The sequence below is a fragment of the Protopterus annectens genome, chromosome 13.part0 (assembly GCF_019279795.1).
Source record: "Protopterus annectens isolate FY-2018-M chromosome 13.part0, PAN1.0, whole genome shotgun sequence".
NCBI classification, from domain to species: domain Eukaryota; kingdom Metazoa; phylum Chordata; order Ceratodontiformes; family Protopteridae; genus Protopterus; species Protopterus annectens.
Genome location: NC_056747.1, coordinates 127,983,912 through 128,009,025, shown reverse-complemented (window position 1 = coordinate 128,009,025; position 25,114 = coordinate 127,983,912). Strand labels below are relative to the sequence as shown.

General features: G+C 37.6%; 1 protein-coding gene across 1 annotated transcript in view; it reads left to right on the top strand.

Moving 5' to 3' along the window:
• LOC122817652 (tropomyosin alpha-4 chain) overlaps window positions 1-25,114 on the top strand; it is a 540,823-nt gene that overhangs the window by 260,516 nt on the left and 255,193 nt on the right. The window contains exon 2 of the mRNA XM_044090713.1: window positions 12,172-12,297. Within this exon, the coding sequence (XP_043946648.1) occupies window positions 12,172-12,297 (126 nt within the window). The remainder of the gene's footprint in view (window positions 1-12,171; window positions 12,298-25,114) is intronic.

The following is a 25,114-nucleotide window of genomic DNA, read 5'->3' as shown; positions in this document are numbered from 1 at the left end:
AATTATGAAACTCCATAAAATGCTGTACAACAGGGCTATCTGCCTTCTGATTTTTAATGTTTCTTACATGTTCTGGTAGTCTAGTTTAAATTTCCTTCAGCATTCTCCTCTATAGATTAGACCACAATGGCACTGTAGGGCATAAACTATACCCTCCATGTCACAATTAAACATTTCTAAAGGATGGAAAGGATGTCCATTCATAAAAGGAAAAGTCCTGACCACATAAACACATACATAACAATGGCCGCAAGGACAAAGTACCCCTCATATTAGAGGGGTACAAAGAGTATGTAGGGGTCAAAACTGGTAACCAAAAGTGGTTATGTACCAAAATGTCCCTCAAATTTCTACCTCTCCTATATATCATCTCCAAACAGGGAGAGAGTAACTTAACTAAATCCCTAAACTTAAATTAACATAATATTTCACTAAATCTATCAAAACTTAGCTAAAAACACCATAGGTAGTTACAAAATATATAGGTTTCAAAATATGTATAACCTCCAGTAAGGAGGTTGTCAGGGAACATGAGGTAGTTGTTTGAGTGCCTGGGGATTCCCAGTGCTGCATATGACGTAAAGGTAGGCTGTGGCACCACAGTGGCAGATATCCAGGGGTAAATGGGCTAAAGTAAGAAGGAAAGGGAGATTTATACTATAGTACACTACACTATACTATACTAGAAGATGTACAGAATAATAATATGGTAAACAAGAACAACCGGAAAGGGGGAAAGGCAGATAAATGATTCAACTTATTGTGACAAATCAAAATGCTGCCAGCCCAGCTAGCTGGAATTTTGTAAATAATTCTGTCATTTGTGACTATTATGATGTATACAGAAGTATATGTTATGTGTGTATTAAACTACTGGTGTGTTGAACAGGGTTTGTACAGTACTGAGCTTCAATGATGTGTCCACAGTGTACCCTACTGGTAAAGAACAGAAATGTATATAAACTATATACCTGCGCAAATGTATGTTTTAATAGTAGAAACTGGAACATACAGAGGTAACTTGCAAAACGTCAAGAAAATAAGTTGAAATTAAAGTGCTTTACGATTGTGTTAGCTCTCAGTTTCAGTTCATTAGCAGACACAATGTCTACAGCTAGAAGTCTTTGTATTGTTTTGAAACAGAAATGATTACTAGGTTTCAAATGTAAAAACTTTTATTGTTTTACAACTTCCAAGGTCTGCAAACTTTTGAGAGATATGTACTTCTCACACAGAGATGTTAAAATTCTTAGTATCTGTTTAGCCTGGGAAGTGAAGTCAGGTGACAGAGTGATGTCATCCAAGCTAACCCAGCAGTAATATTTATTATTAATTTAAGAACTCTCTCAGAGAGAGACTGTACATTTTGTATTTTGTCTTGGATCTAGCAATAACATCCACTCATCATCACCATCTGCACTTGGCTTGCTCTGTAAGTATGATTTAGGGCATAGTATCTCTTTTAGATATAAATACGACAATGGTAAAGCTTAGTTTAGATTTTTTTGTATTTATTTGAGACTATCCTGCAATGTTGTTAAAATATTTCCTGTGATTTTGAACTCTGAAGTAACTGTGTCTGTGTACTGAGTATTATCTTGCTCTTGTATTATTTATTAAATATATTTAAACTGATCTTTGTGGCTGATATTTGTGAGGCATATTTAAGCTCCTAGAGTACTTCCATATGTATTTGGTGACACTGTACAGGCCACTCGTAAAAAGCCTTGCTTGGTCAAACTACCATTTGGATTAATAGTAACATTACACAGTAGGATTGGACACCCTTTGTAAGGGCCTTATAGTAACTGATAAGCAAGGGTGGCTGGTGGCAGCTGGTACTACCTTATAGACTAGGCAGAAGGGGGCATAGCTAGTAAACCTGTGCCAGCCTTTCCCAGGCGTGTGTGTGTGTTGTATATCAGTCAAATCTCAAAGTGTGTGGGTGTCAGCTACTTGGGCAGAGACACGAAGCACTGGTTGGACAGAGAGGTGCTGAAGGTTTTAGCTTGGCCACTCAGCTGAGATCTCAACAGTATAGCTATGCCAGTGGGGAGTCTTACTGGAGATCTGGAGAAAGAGGGAGGAACCAGGCCCAGACTGACTGTGATCTTTGTGTGCTCTTAAGCGAAACTGCATTTTACTCTGTGTGCACTTGTCATCCTCCCATTGTGTACATCCCTTACTGTTGCCAGTGATGAGGATTGAGGCTCCTTCATTACTGGGCCAGTGCAGGGGCGTCACACTAATACAGGATTATTTAATACAATACAGTAAGTTAATGCAGATATGGAGTACATTGCTCAGAAAGATGTCACAAGTAAGGCAGGATTAGGTCACACAGCACAGTATAACAGAATGTTTCACAATGCAGGCACCTAAACCACAAATAAACCAGGATTAGGAATACCATAATATCCTACTGTAATGGGAATATATAATACAGTGTACATAGTACAGTATACTAACACATGTAAACACTAGGAGTATACAGTATGGTGTACATAGTGCAGTATACTAACACATGTAAAACGAGTATACAGGTTGGTGTATATAGTGCAGTACACTAACACAAGTTAAAGATAGGAGTATACAGTTCAGTGTACATAGTATGGTATACTAACACATGTAAAGAATACGAGTATACAGCTCTGTATACATAGTGCAGTATACTAACACACATAAAAGATAGGAGTATACAGCACGGTGTATATAGTACAGTATCATCTTCTTTCGGGTGTTCCCATTAGGGGTCGCCACGGTGGATCATCTGTTTCCATTTCTTTCTGTCCTCTGCATCATGCTCTTTCACACCAACTGCCTGCATGTCCTCTCTCATCACATCCATAATCCTTATCTTAGGCCTTCCTCTTTTCCTCTTACCTGGCAGCTCCATCCTTAGCATCCTTTTCCCAATATATCCAGCATCCCTCCTCAGCACATGTCCAAACCAACGCAATCTCGCCTCTCTTGCTTTGTCTCCAAACTGTCCAACCTGAGCTGACCCTCTAATATACTGATTCCTAATCCTGTCCATCCTAGTCACACCCAGTGCAAACCTTAACATCTTTAACTCTGCCACATCCAGCTCTGACTCCTGCCTTTTCGTCAATGCTACCGTCTCCAACCCATATAACATAGCTGGTCTCACTACCCTCTTGTAGACCTTCCCTTTCACTCTTATTGGTACCCAATAATACAGTAGTACAGTATACTAACACATAAAAGACAAGAGTATACAGTACAGTGTATATAGTGCAGTATACTAACAGAAGTAAAAGACAGGAGTATACAGCTCAGTGTACATACATGTAAAAGACAGGAGTATACAGCTCGATGTACATAGTGCAGTATACCAACACATGTGAAAGATAGAAGTATTAGGAGTATATAGTACGGTGTACATAGTACAGTATACTAAAACATGCAAAAGTGGTTTAAAACAGGACAGTGCAGTATATAAACATCACAACTAAATCAGTCTTAAAAACACAAAGTACAGCATATAAATGTCACAACTAATTCAGGCTTAACACACAATACAGTATATAAATGTTGCACCTAAATTAGGTTTAAAACACAGTGTGTAGTGCAGTATGCTAATGTGGAGAAAGGAACAGCATAAGCAAATAGCAAAAATCCAGGAAGGAATAACAAAATGGAAAAATACAACAGCATGCAGTAAGTAGTAGCACAAGTCAGGTGAGGGGCAACAGAATTCAGTTAAAGACATGACATGCATCTGGAATGTTTCTCCCCAAGCCTCCGCTGAAAATGGGATCTTTCCTGATCAGACTTTCCCTGTAAACAAATGTTAAGTACATAAAAAATAAATATATATATAATGTGAGGAAGTATAATAGACTTATATAACCTGATTAAATGCAATCCAGTGAACAATAACATGCTTAAGTACATTTAAGCATAACAGTAGAGTAAATATTTCAAAAATAAATTAAAAACACACCATACCTCTCAACTCTCCAGATTTTCACTTAATGTTCAGATTTTTGCATCATATTTTTGGCCTGTTTCTCATAAAATTGTAGTTTTTTTGCAAATCATTGTCAAATCACGGAGGATTTGAAGTCAGAAAATAATGGCAGACATTTGAGTTTTAGGCTTCATGTCCTTCAGAAAATCCATGCTAATGCAAAACCTGTTGGTCTATCTACTTTCCATGTTTGTTAAGAGCAATATTTAAAAAGTGTCCCTGTTTTGGGGCCTATGTTTCCCCGTTATTTCTGGCTTTGTACAGACTTCTTACTCTAAGAGGTTGTGAGGTATGAAACAAAGACACAGATACAGACACATACACACACTGACTTCCTACCGTATTTTCCCACAGAGATAAAACACAGTTATTAAAAGACGCACACATACAAACTGATTCTTCTATCAGACATTTTTCACACAAATAAATGTATGTATGTTTGTACGTATTTATTTATTTGACATTTGTTTACATGGAAATTTCGACTGGAATATTATAATATCAGTGGAAGCCTGGATATATTGACATAATATACTTAAATAATGTCACTACAAAGCTTAAACCAGAAGAGTGGTACATTAAGTAAAAATTCAGCAGTACATTTTTTAGAAGCTGCACACACTAACTTTTTATCAGACTTCTCTGGCAGAATTAAGAGTTCTAACTGTGTCTGTAAATGTAATTAAGTCTAAATATAAGATATCTATGGATCTGTGCACTTACCATACAATATTTCCGGAGGAAAGGAACTCCCCGCATTTGCACCTTTCTGCATACTGACATACAATATTGACAAAGCAGAGGTACACATTTCATTCAGACTGGATGGTCTGGGCTTTTGTTAAGTGACTTAATGTAAATTAGCCATTTCATTACAAACTAACGTACAGGAAGTCAATCAATTGATCCAGTTAACACGGTAAATTTAGCAGGAGTCTGACATTCTGCAACAGGAAATATCCCCTCCCCCAAGATGGTTTAGGAATAGCTCTTCTGGAGCTAGCTATAACAGTTTAGGGTTACCACCTGTCCCATTTTGCGAGGGACAGTCCCTCTTTGGGCAGTTGTGTCCTGACAAAAAATTGTAAAAATGGCAAATGTCCTGAGATTTTAGGACAAAATTATTTCCTATATTTTATGTAATAGTTGCATAAAACAGTTATTCTGTATCTGAAATATCTAAATGTTATAAGAAACAGAATAAGCAACTAAAATACTACAAGAATAAGTTTTTATTTAGGCACGAAAGTTAAGTTCTATCCTTTGTAATGGCCATGGGTATGTGTCGGCCTGTAAAATCTGATGCTTGTACCAAAAATGTCCCACTTTAGCCATTTGAAAAGGTGGCAACCCTATAACAGTTTCATATCAGGAAATACACATTTCTGAATTAGTTGAACCGGAGGAGCGGACTCTTCTGATGCCTACACAATGCATGTCTTTCTGTAGCAGATTCTGCCATTCTGTTTTACATATTAAACTGACAAGCATAGTACACAACTCATACCTGCACAAAATAAGTGTCATTCCAGAGCAAGCCAAATGGCAAAGAAGCAAGGTAGCCGTTTGTACCGCTAGCAATGTAGGTTTGGGAATGGATTTTAACCCCACCCCCTGCAGTATCAGCTTACCAATGTGTGCTAACCATAACCATACATATTATCTTACCAAAAACCCTTTCCTAGCAGTACCACCACACAAAATAAAATGACACAGAACACCAACTATGCAAAACATTAAACCTATCCCATTACATAACCCTTACCCCACCCCTAACTCACAAGCACTTGGACATATACACCAATCACCAAAACCGTTTCATTCATTTTGTTGCACACTCCTTACAAACACATAAAAATAAGCATTCAGTCATTTGAACATAAACTGCTGTGGAGCTCAGACTGAAGTTGTGCAAACAGACACCATTATTTTACACTCGCTAAGCAGTGCTTTTGCTGTTTAGAGAGTGTAAAATTAAAACAGATTAAAAAAATAGAAAAGTGTGTGTGTGTGTGTGAGAGAGTGTGTGTGAGAGAGTGTTTATGTTTTTGTCTGCATGCACAAGTGTATGAAAGCGGAAGGGATTGTATGTGAGAGAGAGATCGATCGATCAAGCAGTGGATGCAACTCCTTTAAAATTAAGAGGTGTGCATACCTCTCAACTGCTTAGCTCGAAATCCGGCTAAAGCCTAAAATAATGGGGGGTACTGAAAAATAAGGACAGATTTTAAACATTGCTGTTATAAAAAAGAAAGTTGCTATAACAGAATTTATGTTAACATGCATTTTCTGAAGGATAGTCCATATAACTCACCTCCCGCTGATTTTCAGGGACACCCCTGATTTTGACTGAAATTTTAGCTCTGCCTCCCTTAATCCTTCCTAAAAATGGTGACTTTTGGAGAAAATGTGGTGGATTACACTTAATGAGCAATGACAATAAATAGATTTATAAGACTTTTTTTACTTCAGAAAATGTATATTAATTGACATTCTCTTATCGTGTCAGTGTCTGATATTAACAGTATTACTATGTTAAAAGTGACCCTGATTAGTTAAAAGAAATATGAAAATCAAATGTACCTCATTACTGACTTCAGCCCCAGCATATACTACAGAACGTTTGATACAGTAGGTGGAAGAACTATTTTATATCAAAATTATTACTATATATATATATATATATATATATATATATATATATATATGTGTGTGTGTGTGTGTGTGTGTGTAGCAATTAAAAAAAAATAAAAAAACAAATACAGTTTAACAGCTAGCCCATTCTCTAAGTGCTATAATGCTGGGCAGGGTGTGTGTGTGTGTGTGTGTGTGTGTGTGTGTGTGTGTGTAAATAACACCCTTGCAGGGATGTAGAGGCCCTCAGCCTGTGGTGTCTGGCCTCAGAACACCCCTGTGTAGACATTATTTACACAACACACACCCTGTCGGGCATTATTGCTTGTGTTCCCTATAGCATACTAAGCAACTCTACATCCATAGCATTTTATGCAGAAAACTGTAGGCATCAAATTTCTACACTCTCACCAACACAAGAGAAAACACTCCTATGATTACCATAAGTGAATTTGTAGATAATGTATGTTTCTGCCTTTATATGGAGAACATACTGGGCCTTTGTCTTTTGGTGAGGTACCAACCGGGTTGTTTATAAGTAGGGCAGTAACCACATAGTATTAGGGTTCTAAGTGCAGCAATGCTGCCATTGTCAGGCAAGCCCAAATTCCTAGAAATCAGTTGGAAGAAAGCACTTTATCAGATGCACTTGATTTTTTAAACTGTTTAATCTTAACAATTTCAGCCTGTCAGAATCTGGACAAGATGCATTTTTAATTTATGTAAAAGCAGAGGCTGAGTTCAAAATAGTAAAGCTAACGGGTCTCACTCACTCAGTATATAAAACACTGGTATTTATGCACTCATGTAAAAAGCTTTTTTTACAGGAGGCCTCTTCATTTGGCATATGCAACTGTGGTAGTTCTGCACTATGTTTGAAGTCAACTTTTATTGGTTATTTCCTTGACCAAAAGGCTTCTTGGCAGCAGCATTGTGAATATTTAACCATTAAAAAATAATGGAACATACATTCTTAGCTAAAAAACTATATACAAACTAATGACTTTAAGTGATGTGAAAATCACTATTCATTCACTTGGTTTTCCAGTTTAACAACAGTTACTATAAATAATTCACAAGTATACAAAGCATGCATGAACACAAAACATAATAGATGATTTAAAACTTTCCCATCGTGTAAAGTACTTATGTTCTTATCCACTGAAAGCACTGATATTCGCAAAAAGGTTTTCTGCAGAATGTCACATAACTGTTAAACATTCAGCAACTCAAAATTATCATCGGAAGGAGTAAGCTAATAAGTCTGTTTCAAGAGTTAGATTTTACCTTGAAATAAAGAGTTTATGATGGATATTGCCAAGGCTATCTTTTGACAAACTGTGTTTGGTAAACTACAACTCTATCAACAAACTGTTAGCTATTCTAAAAGATATACCTTCCTACCACCAATAAAGCCAAACAAACAGTACAAAATTCATTTACATACCTATTCTGTCAGGGAAAAAATACAATCACTGGTCATTTGCTTGAGAGCTGAGGAAGTTTTGAGACAGTGTAAAATATGATGAAATTTGACCTTATGAATTTATTTCTAAATTTTTTAGTATTTACTATTACTGAATACATGCAAAACTACAGCAAGAAATGACCTGTTAAAGAATCAAGTAATTTCAGTCATTTATTTGGGTTACCCTTGTCCAGAATCGCTCCTCAATGTGTCCCAAAGACTGGCAGAATGTTTTAATACATTGGTTCCATGCAACAATCTCACTGTTAATCTGGGTTGTAATACTGCGCTGTTTGTGAACTTATGGCTGTCCACTTAGTCCTTCGTTGGCATATATCTGATAGTTTGAGGTTGACCAATTCAGCCAGTGTCCTGCTCGACAGATCTGCTTTTTATGCCTGACCACATCATGTGAGCAGGGCGCCTCCCCTGCACTTAAAATGCATGCATGTCACAGTCACTCTGTGGTTATGCTAGATAATCAGACGGTAGCCATCTTGATTCCCCCTCTGTATGAGTCCCACTAATTCATCCAGTCACAATATGTCTTCCCTCAGTGCCCACCAATAACAGTGGGCATTATAAGAGAAAAATCAGCAACTGGCAAGGTCTGGGTAGAGTAATTTATTAATTAAGCTGAGATGCACAACGTAGTTTTTATAGGGTGATTAAGTTAGAGATCGGAGTTGTGAGTTTGCATTTAGTGAAACAACCACACATACCAGCTTAAATATTGAACTAGTAAGTGAAGCATTTCCTTCCCTCCCAAAGAATGTAGATGGGTAATAAAGAACCTGAAACTAGTATCTCATTTTGCTAAATTGTTAAAAAATATCATGGTGTTTTTTATATTAAACCAGTATGAAAAATTATTATTTTAATAATAGCATTGCTATTTATCTGGAAAGTGACAGAGACTAATACCAATTTTATTTAAATAACAAAAGCATGAAAAAAGGAAGAACTGTTTTTCTGGTTCACTACCAAAAAAACACTGGAAAACAGAGGTGATGTAACACGGACATAGTGCCAATAAAATGTGCCACGTCACTATTAAATCCCAGTATTAAATGAACTGTTGTTAACAACTAGAAGTGTCAGTTACAGGAGGTAAATATAATAAAGCAATACTTAGAACACAAATAGTCTACATATAATCTTTTACTCTGAGATATAGATCAGAAACTATCATGAAATGCTTTCAGTACATGAATTTAATACAACTTTGTGTGCTAAAGGCAACCTTTGCAACCTATTTCTCCCAGTTGCTTTTTGACCATCAGCTTCCTCCTTTTGTCTGGACCATAATCTACTGAGCCATTGGAATTTCTGCTTAGCCCACCCCATGTCGGTCTCTGGTGATTGGCATGTGTACCATTGAAGAGGGTTCTACGATGTTGGCCTAGTAATACAACGCATGGTTCTATGCATGTGCCATCTCTAGCTATAGCCCTTATGTGCTGGTTACAAAGATCAAGTGATCATTTGGTCCTTAAACTTTAGGCTTGTTCCCTGAGCAACTTCTAATGACATGATGAATCACACCATGTGATACTGTTCTATATCTCTTTAAGAATAGGTGGTACCAGTAAAGGAATTCATATCATGTGACTACCACTATTTCAGTAAAGCTATTGAAGTGGCTACATCTCCTGCCTCTGTCTATTATAGACCTTTACTGATTAACTTTTAAAACAAGTATAAATTGCATGGTGTCAGAAGAAAAACAAACCTAATGACACTAAGATTAACATTCCTGCAAAACACCCACCCGTAACTTTCATAAAAAAAAGCAGAAGGAAGAATGAAATAGGATAATTTAAATGTCTGGGGTGGATATATCAACTGCCTCATGGTAAAGTGTAGAAAGTATTTTTTTAACATTCTAACAGAGTATTCACAGAAATTGTCATGCAGTATAAAGCCCTAATGGTTTCACATTTTGTATCTTGCTGTTGCAGAACAGTCCCTGTTTTGTATCTCACTAAGACGACACACTGAACTACCAGGCTCATTTTTTTGTATTGCTTCAAGTCCTAAATTTTACTGATAATGTCAAACTCAGAAGCTGCATCTTAATATAGTTAAGTTGGTAGGTATATCATAGTTGGCATTTTTTAAGCAAAACATAAGGTTGTACTTCTGATAATAGCGGTTATTAAATTCATGGGTCACTGCCAGAATTCAGTTACCTGCTTTTAGTTTACCAAGGTAGGAATGTGCCTAGCACAGCAAAATAAGAAGCAGTTAATGACAACACCAGCAGGTGTTTTGGTATATAAACTGAACTGTTATGCTAATATTAAAATATTTTCATAGCTCTGAAAATTTTCACACCTGATCATTGCATATGTAATGAAGGTAGATGTGGATTATGGGCCTTTATAGTTGTTTGCAAAGCCCTGATTACAGAATGTCAGATTATTTTTGAAGTCATGCTGCAGGTAGCCTCATTCCTAGGGCTGAAAATGTGGATGTGAATATGCCCACTAATAAAACAATATACAAAAGGCAAATGCATCTGATAGGGGGTGTCACTTTAAAAAGCAAGCCACTTTTTTTTTTCTATTCTTAAAATGACAAATCAAGCAAGCCATGCTTGTGCTGTTCTGAATAATTACACATCTGAGGCCATAGCTGGTTCAGAATAATATGTTTTCATTCTAGTAATGACACCACAAAGCTGTGTGACTGGCAACGCTGGGTAAAAAAGCAAAAAAAAGCTGCTCAGATTAGAGCACTTCTAGTTTAAAAACACAAGAACATAGAAAAAATAAGCAACCGATGAACATGTTACAATGAGGTGTGTGTGTGTCAAACACTTTTTATTTCCTTAAACTAGCCTAACTAATCAACAGTATATGTCTAATCATGGAATTGATGAACCTAAACATTGCTAATTAATCTAGCAAGGCAGACTGGACTTAGGAGAGGAATAGCAAGTTGTCCTACTACCAGCCACGTTTAGGTGACCGTGGCCTTGTGAGAAGTGGCAAGATGGTTACACCTCCACAATGTCAGATCACCAAATTTAGCTTTGTGGTTTAAAACTTACACCGATTCTCTCTTTTAGAAGAACATCTGAGGTGATTATTGTGAAAGTTGTCTCTCGTCACCTAAATGCAGCAGTAGTATTTAAATAGACTGAGAACACAGTTCTTTTGTTTAGTTTCAAAGATATGATGATTTGTCTACTAACCATATGTGAGATGGTAACAGATTCCAGTGCATATGATTGCAATACTAAAAGCCTTATCACCAGCTTTTTTTCCGATGATACATGTTACAAACAAATTTTGCCCTGAGGATCTTTTTCAGCTATCAGTACAATTGCATTTATTTTCAAAGCCCTGAGGATCTTAAATCTCTTGGAAGCATATACTTTTAAGGCATGCAGGTGTCTATGTTGTCAGTCAGAGGTCTATATGTGGTTCTCCATGGTTTCCTGGTAATCCCATGTTACGGATTTGGCCTTGAGGTCACTGATAAGTTAGTTGTTCAGAATTTAAACAGATTAATTTGTCATGGGTGACAGACTGCATCTGGTTTCTAGCTAGGAGGTGATAAAGATCCTGTCTCATTATGAGTCATGGCAGAAACAGAGCATACATTATATTTATTGTAATGAGAGATACGAAGGTGTACAGATTGGTTTTTTTTTTTTTGTTTGTTTTTTTAACTATCATGTGTACATGGCCTGACCAGCTAATGTTCTAGTCGAGGTGAATTCTGATATATGCATAGCAGCAGACTAAATCAAACAATTCTTCTGCTGCACTTTTCATCTCATATTAGCTACTCCTGGCTCCTTCCCATCTGATGCTTTCAAACAGACCTGCTTTCATTTTCCTTGCTAAGCACAATGTGACATTGTTTTAGCTATTGAAATTAAAATGAAACGTTCCCATTTGTCAGCCTAGAAATGTTGCATCTATACAAGCCACATCTTCCAAGTTTTAACTGCAAGGCCTAAGGAGGCATGTCATACCTCTGCAGGTAACTGGTTGCTTAACAATGAAGTATGGTTCACAACTGCTGTACTAAAATCACATCCTTTGTTTTTTTGTCTCTCCAGCTTGAAGATGAGCTGCTCAATGTACAGAAGAAGCTCAGAGTCGCCGAAGATGAGATGGACAAATATGCTGAGAGCCTGAAAGATGCCCAGGACAGGCTTGAGGTGGCAGAGAAAAAGGCCTCTGACGTATGTACAACCTAAGTTAAGCTGACTTTGCATATTCGTGTAAATGACACCACTCCAAAGTATCACTGCATATATTGTATTCTGGTTATAGGCGCTGGGACAGTAATATTTCCTGGCAGTCTGATGGCTAGACATTGCACTGTTAGTTTTATACTACTTTTACACCATGGCATTAGTGTGAATATTGTGAACAGAATTTATTAAACACACACACACACACACAAAGAAAAATGCATTCATAGTAGCAGCTAGAACTGTAGATTAAATCAGAGTTGTTACTGAGCTGCTTCCTGAAGTAAGGGGTATGATTCCCACCACCTCCATTTGCGTACTTTATGGGTCTAGACAAGTCACTTAAGCAGTGTGTTCCTGGTCAGTTGAAAACCTGGGCTAGGCTCCTCAGTGGTCTCCTGAACCATGTTTAGTAGTTCCCTATGGACCTGTTTCTACTAAGATTTCTTTATTCATAGTGCAGAATAATATACACTACTCAGAAATTTGAAAGGATAAATCAGGCCTTAAACTTGCCTATTATTTGACAGGGAGAAATAAACCAAACAGTCATTGTCCAGGTCAAGAAAGGCTGGCATACTGCTCTTCAGATTGCAGATACACCAGAAAATGGAAAGTAAGCAAGCAAATGTTCTTATGAACCAATTTGCTCTATGTACAGCCGTAGGCAGCCCATGACTGTGGGCATCTACTTTTCCTAAATACAGAAAGGCCAGAGGGTCCAATGTAGAATATGACAACAGTGCAATAGGAACCTGTTGGCACATTTTGTTATTTACAGCACAGGTTTTCAAAAAATGAATTTTGCAAATAAGTCAGTGAAATACTACTATACTTCAGCTATCTGGGGAAAATGATACAGGGTTACCATAGATACTTTACAGATGTGAGAACTACGGAAGTGAAATACTATTTGTCCCAAGAATGCGGGTGTTTGTTTTGGGGGTGGGGGCTATAACCTCAGACACACATACTAAAAATGAATTATTGCATGTTACATTTCCTTATACAGTGTTATTACAACAAAATCAAGCACTAAAGTGAATTCTAAACAGAAAAGTACTGGCAGAAGAAAAATAACAAAATGTAAATGGGAAAGCACAATAAACTGAAACATAATGAAAACAGAGACACGGTACAGGTAAGACTGACTTTGTTACTTACCTTGTAGAGGCAGCAGAAACAAAAGCCAAAGGTAATCATGTAAGAAAATAGGCATTAGTGATACCAGGCAGCAAAATCTGTGAAGTCTGTGCCTCACCCCATCCTTGGAGGGTGATAAGATGGTGCATAATTACTAAGAGCAGGGTGCTTGGATACAGGAATGGCTGTAGGAAAAAACAGATGAATTCCCCCTTCATCATTTTAATTTATTACCTCTGCTCGCTGATGCCAATGTGTCTTATTTCCTCCTCCAGCTCATATTAGCCACTAACACATTTCTTTACCATTTTTCCCCATTTCCTCTTGTTAACCTGTTTTTTTCCTCATCTCCCCCCTTAACTCTTGCCTACTTAACTTTTATCCCCATCCATCTTCTTCAGCCCCTTTCTTTCATTTTATCTAAGCCATTCTCTTTCATCCTCTCTACTTTTTCTTCTTCTTGCTATCTTTTTATCCACTGTCCTGCTTTTTTGACATTTTTATCCACTACCTAATTCTGCTGTCGTTCCTAACATACGTTTACAATTATTCCTTATTCTTTTCTTATCCTGTTGGACTTAGCATCACCTTTGCCTTATAAAATGTGTAATTATGTTGTCTTTATGTTTCCATTTCTTGTAAAGTGTGGTCCTCCGTACTTTTACTCCTCCTCTCGCATTCTGTTTTTATTTATAACTTTATTTAGTTTACTGTGCACTTGCCCTCACTTTTTAGACTATACATGTATTTTACTTGTCATAGTAATTCTTGGTGTATTGCGTATTACCTCTACAATTTTTGAATTGGTCTTTATCACATATTACATATTTTGACCAGTATTAGGGCTGAACCATATTTACTTGTTTTATTGAAGTTGCAATAGTTTCTGGATAGTATATTGCAGTTTTTTATTAATTTTTTTTGTCCAAACTATTTTAACTGTTTTTAACTATAGAGCTAATTGCATAGCATATTGAGACTATAACAGTCACAACTGTAGTATCACATTAGATTTTAAGGCAGAACCATATTTCATTGTTCTATTGACGTTGCAATAGTCTCCAACTATAACGCTGGTCAAATAGCGTATCTGAGCTTGTAAATAGTGCCAAAAGATAATGTTTGAAATCTTATGCCTGTACTCAACACTCTTTATTTGATATTCTTTCTCTGATGTTAATGCTGAACTATATTTCATTATCATAGCATTTCTTTCTTTTTCTAATGCTCCAGAAATGATACGCCAGTATTCAAATGTTATTTTTGGCGCCTTTTTTCTTATTTCATTTATTTACCAGAAATTAGCCTAAGTCATTATTAGTCAGAAGTGTGTTCTGGTAAGTTTCTACAACTTCCTGCTGATATTTAACAGTATAAGTGAATTGAACTGCATTCTTTTTTAACTTGTTTGTTCCTTTAATGTAGTTCATAGATAGGGTATAAATCAATCTCTACACCTATGGTTTAACTGTTTGAGGTCACTTACTATTATCTTCTTAGTTCCTAAACAATACTTACTCTCTTCCTTCATTTACACCTCCCTAATACACTGCATGGAGAACATCCTTTTTCCTCACAACCTGCCTATCTGGACATCCTTACCCTATATGCCTCCAGCAATAGTGACAGCTTAAAAACACCAAATTAAGTAAAAGAATCTGCAGTGTATGTCCTCATCCTTAAAACTGGCTCTGAATTTATACGAAATTGAAAACTCCTTATAGTGACATGCACACTAGTTGGACCCATACTAGCTCAGTTCCCCCCTCCCCTACACATTAGCTATTCTAGTCTGCTATGTCTTTCTTACCTCACTTAAGAGTAATACTATCTCTTCTAAACTAATGATCAAGCCAAGCTTTTCTACTAAAGAAAACCAAACAAATATAAAAAACGAATAGGAAAGTGCTCAGAAAAATTAAATTCTGTATAAAAGCACTGACCTCTTTGCTGGCTGATTGTTTCTGTTGCGATCTGGTTGGCCACGTGGTTTAACCAGCTCCATTCGCCCTTGGTGCACTCCGGCGAACTCCGTTCCCCCACACTACCCCCAATTCCCACCCATCCCCAGTACACTTACACTTAAACTTTACTATACACATCCCTTATCTTAATCAACCTATCAGATAATCTGTCCCACTACCCCAATCACAAATCAACATAATTACTTAACACTACTCTCCCACCAACTCTCTGCACTAATTATAGCCCTCTATTCCTCAGTATACAATCTACAACAGACCCAAAATACTAACAATCAGTATTTACATATCCACCATATAAATCTTAGGGTCTATATTAGATCACCGAATGCTTAGGTAAGCGAACAGTGATTAATCGACCCCATGTAAGCGAAAGCTTACAAAACGAACTGTCAGAACAGCGATTTTTTTCCAAGGGAAAAAAATTGCTGTTTCAACAAAAAAAAAAAAAAAGAAAACACATTAAAACATGAGATTAACTGGGGGGCTTTGCCCCCGACACACCCCCTACTTAAATATACCAACTCCAAGACCGCACTACACTGCCGAAAATGGCAAAGTACCGAAGCGGCCAAGCGAATTCTTTCCCAGAGAAAGAATTCGCTTACATGCTGCTTCAATATTTTGCAGTTTCGGTTTTGTCAGTTCGACCAAGATGCATTCGAAAACATGCGTCTTTGGTCTGCTGATAGGAACCCTTCATCTTATACTCTACTCTCGCCTTTCTCCTAACAATTAATGCCTATTACACTTCTCATCATACTTATCTTAATATCACATTCACCACCCATACTACCCTTTACCAGGTCTCTCATTTTTTTCAGCCAAACGCCGCAGTCTCTCTGCTGATTTTAATTCCAAACATTTGGCCTCCAGTTCAAGTCTCTTTATTTCCAGATGGATTTTTTTAAGTCCTCTGAGGAAAAGGTGGACTGTCATGTCTCTGAGAGCTACAGATTCCCATTACCACACTGGTTATCCTCCTGGTTGCTGGTCTGAGCAGTGACCAAGTCTGAAATAATTTTCTCTTTAGTCAGGTTGGGGTACACCAGTCCTTTGGCTTCACACACCTTGGCTAACTGATTCTTTATCAGGTTGCCTTAATCCTTCTGCTGACATCTTGCCTGCTTTCCCTGACTAAACTAAACTTACAAAAAAATAAATAAAATGGTTGTGAAATGAAACTCTGAATGTTTACCCTGTGGCAGCTTAAAGGACACACCTTGAGTGACAGCTGCCTACAGGCTACAGAAGTTCAATTAATATCTGCATCATTGTTGACCAATATGTGACATCTCCACTGTGGGCCAGTAATCAAGGATCCTGAATCCTCACCACCGACACTGGAGAGGAACATTCACTTGAAATACTAATGGATACACTCAGTATTTCCAGATGCAGACCTCTCTGCATCAAGCACAATTTCCCTTAAGAGCACACAGGGAACACAGTCAGCCCAGGGTCTGGATTTCTTTATATCTCTGTCTCCCCCCAGTGCCCCAGTAAGCACCCCACTAGCACAGCTTAGTTAAGTCCTCAGCTGAATGTCCAAGTCAAGTCCTCCAGCACCCTCTCTGTGAAACCAGTGCTTCATGTCCCTGCTCCAACTAGCTGACACACACATACACACACACACACACACACACACACACACACACACACACACACACACACACACACTATGATATTTGATTTTTCACACACACAACTGGGAAAGGCTGGCACAGATTTACCCATTATAACCCCTTCTGCCCAGACTGTAAGGTAGTTATCACTGCCATCATTCACAACAAAGCCAGCTACCTAAGACTGTTGCAAGAGGACTCGAGTATACTGAGTGAAATGAATACAAATGGTAATGTTGACCAAACAGCCAGGCTTCAGGAGTGGCCACAGTGTCACCAATAGATACAAGTCCTCTCAAAAGGTTAAAATATTCTCTAAAGGACCAGCCACAATGAAAAGTTATAATATATAGGTTTATAGGTGTGTACTAGGCTAATGGCCCTGGAGCCTTTAAAAGACTAGCCCATAGGATTATCCTGGCATCATGCCAACTGACCTTAGTTACCAGTGCCTCTGTCAAGTAAAGCCACTGGAGTGATCCCTGGGGTGAATTATAGGTTCATAGGTGTGTACTAGTAAACAGCCTTTGCAAGTTTTGAACGCAGGACCCAGTACACCATAGTCACAACACTTAACCACTAAGCCATCTGAGGTTGTTATGTTACCACCATGCATTTCAATGCCACATCTTGAACCCAAAACCATATGCACTACAGTCAGCAACATACCACTATGCCATATAAGCTGTTTTATAATCAGCCCTTGCAGGTCTTGAACCCAGGACCATGTACACCATAGCAACAGCAATTTACCACTAAGCCATCCGAGTTTTATTTATGGTGATTTGGAGTTTCAAGAGTTCTCTCTGTGGGTCTCAGAAATCTGTATAAAAGTATCGTGATCCTTGACAAATATGGAGACACGACCATAGTTAACTTCATGTCTGATGGATGACAGCTGGGCATGCTTTCTTTACATTTAAGCAAAGTCTGACTAATTACAGAAATACTAATATGTTGCAGATGCAGGAGAGCCTCAAGATCAGGTAATCTGCTGTTCAGACTTCCAGCATTCAGAAAACCCACCTCTATGTGTTCCATACTAACTCTGAAATCCATCCACACAATGTAACTTTAAAGGCCATGAAACCCAAACTGTCTGCAGCACAGGAAATGTTCATTCTAGATATCTTTCAAGGTAAAATCTTAAATGTCATTTTACATCTAAATAATCAAAATGCATTTCCCTTTACTGGAATAGTCTGGAAAGAATACAGGGGTATTAACAGCTTGGTTCAGATTGACTATATGGCTACACAGGGCATGAGAGACAGACTTGTCCTCAAGACCATTCTTATCCTTGCAAAAGTCAGATGTGGAGGATCAATACATACAGCTTGAATGTCAGAAAACAGTCTTTCAGAATAAATATTTAAATTCTGCCCTAGACAAGTTCAAAAGGTGATAATGTCAACTTCTCTAACAAAAGTCACATTTGTGGGGGATAAATGGGTTTCTAAAGCAATGTCTGATATAAAAGATACTCCTGAGAAAGGGCATCTACACTTTTGTCTACACTGAAAGAGGTTGTCCACTCAGACTTTGCCAGTCAAATATAAACAAACTTTACGAAAGCCAGTGAAGCACTGGGGCACCCTTGAAGAAACTTGGATACATTTTTGACAGCTGATTCACATAAAGTTTACCATTTAGCCATCTCTGCCATGGCAGCAGAAAAAAGGTCCAACTCTTTTGAAGTGGTCCAATTGACAAAAGGTGTCCACCTGCTCTTCAAACTTTCCCTGGTACTGGGTGCCTGGGCAGAGGTAAGAATCTGGAAAACCTTCATCAGCTATGAAGCATCCCCTGGCCATTAATGGAAGTGGAGAAATCAGGTGGTTAGAGAAAGATTGAAAATCTGAGTGATGCTTGCTGGATGGGTGAGTGACTGAGTGAATTAGGTTATGAAAGACCTCATCATACAGGATCCTCTAGAAGAGGAGGCTACAGTAGGGAGATCTATAAGAATTTCAGCCAAAATACAGTCATGAAAATTACTGTGGACTCTTCACTTTCACTTTACAGAAAAAAACATGAATAAGGGAAAATGAGGGAAGTGTAGACAAAGAACTGGAGGGCATTTCTGGACCACATCGTTCCTAGGCTACTGAGTATAAGGAAGCATTAGTTGTTGCATCTGATGTTAGTTGGGTTGCAGAGAGGCTGCAGCAAGGCTTCCACCAGTGATAGAAAGCATTTGCTACAAGCTTAGGGATGACCTGTGTGTATCAGGGCTTCCTTGTCTTAAGTGAGGAAGTCCACTATTGCTGGCAGTTTGCAATGTTTCCAACTGAGATGTCCATGGGGGGGGGGGGGGGCATCAGTGCTGCCAAGACCAGACTGCTACTAACATGTTTTTTTTTTTAATTCAAGTATGTTAAATAATAGATAACCAAGATATATATATATATATATATACAGAAAAGGCAAAACAGTCATAAAACACAAAGACTAAAATTCATACAGTACACCAAAAGAAGCAACTCCAAACATTACGAGCAGAAGTAATAAAAGAAAAAAATTGTTCCACTGGTTTTTGAAGACCGTTTTATAATGCTAGTAAAAAAGTTGAACACATAAATGGCAGAAACAAAGAGTGACTGGGTCCAGAAAGTAATCCAAGGTTTCAATATAAGCACAAAAATGTAAAAACAAAACAAAACAAGCACTTTCGTTCCACTAGTACAATCCAGATTGTCTGATGAAGTTCTGTACTAGTGGAACAGAAATGCCCATTCTATCGTGTCCTTACATCTCTGTGCCCATACCAAAACCTTGGATTACTTTCTGGAACAGTCACTCCTTTGCTGCCATGTGTGTTTTATTTGGTTGCTGGTCTTGTTTGTTTCATCAGTTAGTACAAACATTTGTATGTAAACTACTAGAAACTCCTCTGTATCCTTGGGTCTGGTTTTCCAGAACTTAATAGCTAGGAAAACTGATACTACTAGCCTTGACCACAGCCACTCCTCAGTGTTCAAAGAAAAGTTGGGGTCCTGAAATCCTAAGAGCTAGAAGTAAAAATAATTCAGGGGAGGTAGGTTTTTTGCCAGTGACCACATAAGTGACTAAAGTACTGTCAACCATACCTTGGAAGATATCAAATGTTACCATCAAAAGTTATCATTGGCCTCTCTAGTCTTACCTTCTGGATCACCCTGAGGAACAAGGATACTGGAGGGGAACATACAGAAACAGAACTGTCCAGCTGACAGAGAATACCTCTACTGTCCAAACCTCCTTGCAGGGTGCTCTTGAGCACAATTTTCAGTTGCCTATTGTTTGAAGGAGTAAACCTGTGCACTAGCTAAAGAAATATTTCTTTGTAACAGCCATTCATGCCAGCGTCCTCAACCTAGTAAGGTGGTTACCATGGAGTTCTAAAGAAAAGTTGCACAGACTTGCATTTATGTTACCTAGAACCATAGTGTCAACTCTCAGGCGTTCATTGTTAACCTGCAAAGGGTGTAGGAGTGTGTGCTCCCAAATGACAGACAGTGGTGTCTGTCACCACTTGTAGGACACCCTTTGTTCACTTCTGTTCGAGAGCTTTGCCAGCCTGATTTAATAATAAATAATAAAAGAACATGAAAATATGAAATATCCATTTACAGTAAACACCAGAGTTTCAAGCACAGGAATTAAAAACAACACAGCTGGAAAGATTCACACAGTTACAGAAAAATAATACTTAACTATTCTCACTATTTTCTTGACTGATCTAGAGAATTACTGTTCCTACTTACGTAATATAGCAAGGCAAGATGAAGTAGGTGAGGGATCCTTCTCTATCAAGTTCCAAGAAACAGACTGCCCTCAGTCGTCTGTCTCACCTCATATTAAAACAGAATGAAGTCACATACATCTGGTTCCCATGCAACCCCCCATTGTTAGAAACTGCCAGGATTTAGCACGTACATGTCAATAATGTGCACACAAGAATATAACTCAGATGTGCTACAGCTTCTGGAAGTCATAAAACAATTACAAACTTCTACTCCTTCTACAGAGACTAATAAACCATGCTTCTTACAGACACTGCATGTGTGGCATCATTCAAAACTATGAGATAACATCTTTATGGCACAGGCCCAGTAATTTAATTTCTTACTTTTTTTGCAAAGTCAGCTGGAGCTGAGCTTAACCTCTTCTCTTCCAGTATCCTCCGTTAACACACACACATATATATATATATATATATATATATATATATATATATATATATATATATATATATATATATATATATTTAATTCAGGTACAATACAATTAGGACCCACTGTTGGTAATTCTGAACACAAGCAACTTTACAAATCCATTTTCAACACAAGTATTTGTACCAATCAGTTTGATATTCAAACATAGAATTATTTACTAAATTCCAGCTAACTGTGATGGCATATGTTACACATCCAATGCCCTACTTCTCCTGGCATAGCTGGCAATACCGGATATTGTCACATGTACAACAAAGCCAAAAAATCAGACAAGACAAAACAAACCACTACAGTATTAGCCAAACCAAACACCAAAAAAATAATCAAAAATTCTAGTCTGCCATTAAAAACTTTCCACAACCAGGGCAAGTCAGTACATTGGCCACATCAACCAACAATACTAAAGACAGTATTGAAATGCAGTTCGATAAATATTTCACAAAAAACATCCTAGCACTTATTAATAATTGCTCTACACCTGATTCTCCCTACTTAAAAATCAAATCAGATCAACAATACATTTTTCTTCCATCCCATCCAAATTGATACTATAAAAAAAAAAATACCTAAAAAAACTGAAACTAACGACACTAGCATTGGACCAACTACCAGACAAATATATTAAAATCTATACGAAAGCCATCTCCTACCCTGTATCCATCCTCATTAGATCGACCCATCTCTGAACAAAAAGTGCCTCCCATTTGGAAAATTTCACACATTATCCCATTGGATAAAGGTGGGAGCTCAACAGAACTATCTAACTACTGCCCTGTTACAATCCTACCCCCCCTATCCAAAATCTGAGAGAGATACACTCATTCTCAATTACTTAACTATCTCCTGACTAACAATCTTCTAATACTCAACACAGTTGTCGTCCAAAACATAGCACTACCACTACTTTGATGGTCTTTACTAACACAGTAAATCACCACAGAAATGAAGGTAAACTAGTATCATCTATATTTCTCTATCTATCCAAAGCTTTCCATATTGTTTCACATAAACTCATTACAGTTATATCCAATCTTAAGCTTAGCCATACCGCTATAACATGGTTCCAGGACTACTTAGCTAGAAGACAGCAAGCAATTAAATGGCAGCAATATCTCTACCCCTCTCCTACCAGTCACTCAAGGAGTGTCATAAGGTTCCATCTTGGGGCCCCCCCTCTTCACCTTATTTACTAATAACCTACATACTGCTACCAAGCATGCTTCTCTGGTCCAGTATGCAGACAATTCCACTGTGTTATGCATTGCTGCCACACTCCAACTACAACATATAACCCAGCAATCACTCTCAGAGGTAGAATCATGGTTAGCTAATTGTCTGCTCATTCTTAACTCCAATAAGACAAAACTCATGCTTTTCCAACCCACTACAACCAATGATCTCGCCTCATCCTTTAACATAACAAACACAATCATTTCTCCCATAACCCAAACCAAGCTTCTTAGAGTAATCAAAAATAGTAACATGAGATTTGACATACACATAGCCCAGTCAATACAAAAACTTCATAAAAAACTTGGATCACTATATAAACACAAAACATTCTTCACAAACAGCACAAAAGCCACCATCGCTAGAACTCACCTAGTCTCCACACTTCTCTATGCATCACCAATACTCACCATCAAGAAATCAGATCTAAGCAAACTCGAAACTTGCTACAATGAAACTACTGCCACTGAATCTACCTGTGTATCTCATCACTGCCTTCCACTAAAAAAAAAAACTCAGTAACTCAATTGGCTAGAAGTGCCCAACCTCCTGGTCTACAACCAGCTGACCAAAGCTCACCAATTACTCTACCAAACAGACAAAATTCCTGCCCTCCTTAACATCCTACAACCATACTCTGCCAACTGTGTTCCTTGTTCTAACAAATCACTATTAAAGATAACTAAAGCTAACAATACTGCTGGAAAAGCTCTTTACTCTCGCTGCATAGCTAAACAATGGAATTCTCTCCCAATAAACATAAAAACTACCACCGTAATAACAAAATTCAAAGAGATGCTTAAAGCAGATTTAAGCAAATTTGGTCATGCTGTTGTTGTAGCCCAGGCTAAGAACACACAGACTTAACTACTCAGCCTTAATCTGGTAAAGAAAACCACAAAATACCTACCTCCACTGAACTCATACCTCAAATGTGTTCCTTTCAAATAGGGTCTAAGTTTGCTGTATTATACATTGTATTTTAAGTGACTAAGATTGTCATTACAAAAAGCACTATACTGACATTATACAAAATGTTATACATGATTTTTACCTCTATATCTAATCTAACCACTTGTTCTTCTGTATAACAACAAAAAACTTTGTAACACTATTGTAAATGTTTGTTATTTTTATTTATTTATTTTTTTGTGGGGCTTTTCTCCCTGGGCCTCTGCTGAAAAAGGACAGCTTGGCCAGTTAGAATTTCCCGGTAAACAAATGTAAAATAAAAAATAAAAAATAAAAATATATAAAATAAAATTACATCTGGTCTGCATTTGTTTGAGGTTATGTGTTGATTAATGAAGTATTTCTTCTTGTGCCTGCACTGTAAAACTGCCTATCCCAATTAGCAATTATCAGTTTATTGCTCTCTTAAGCACTTCTAAGTTTTTAACTTAAATGGAGAACTAAAAAACCCTTTCTCAAGCCTGTGAATGCTTGTCCTACTAATAAACACAAGCAACAGGCCTTAAAATGATTCAAGAATAAAAGGTCCAAATGGAGCCACTCTGAAAAAAAAAAAGCTTATGACTAACCCTGTGTAGATGATGCAAACTCTTTCTCCACAATCCTGCTTATTATGGTCATCCTAATAAGCATCCTCTTCAGATGCATGGAAATTGCAAAGGTACAGCATTAAGAACAGTCTGTGTGCAAAAACATTTTAAACATTCCTGCCTCCCTACCAGACTGTCTAGCTGATGAAGCAATCCAAAACAATGAACAAACTTTCTCAGCATTAACATCTGTGTGCAGTTGTATAGGATCTTATCAGAAACACTTTCACAAATATTACTCTGCCTACTAAAACATTTACATGTTCTTTTTGTAAATATACAGCCTGTTTACAAATTATTTAAGCTGTATTGTCTGGTAGCTGTCTTGTTTATAAGTAATCTGCGTAGAGGAAAGGACCAGCTGTAAACTGTGAATGTTACTCAATTTTTTTTTATGTTCTTTCCGGTATCCTCATAAGAAATTTCGGGGAAAAAAATCAATGCAGTTCAAGTGAACTCATATATTATAGTAATAAGTGGCAGAAAACTAACAGAGGAAATACATGTATCGTCTTGGTGAAGCAGTTAGTGTTAAGATAACTTCCTTGTATGTATTACCTCATTTGCATGTGCAGAAGTGGCCGGGAGACTTCAAGAAAAAAAAAACATTCATTTAGGAATAATTACTTGCTGATTAAAACAATTAACAAAATGCAGATTTAGTTAAGTATAAATTAAATAAAATAAATGCTTTTTTTGTGCACGAGTCAGTGCTTTATTGAGATAATGTTAGTGTCCACCCAATCTATTTTTATTCCCATCCATACACTTGATGACCACCTGGGCTCTTTGCAACTGATGGCATAAACCTGCTGTCACCATATGGATGTAAGAGCTAATCATGGCTGCTAAAGTAGCCATCAGGAGATTTTCTGATGAAGCTTAGTCACACCCCTTTTGCAGCTAACAACTGCATGGGTGCACCATTCCAGAAATGTGTGCGTGCTCCCACACATGATGATAAAGCACATTCATTTTGCTTAGCAGAGCTAAGGCAGTATTCCTGAAGCATATGCTGCATACTGTGACAACTGCCTTCCAATAGG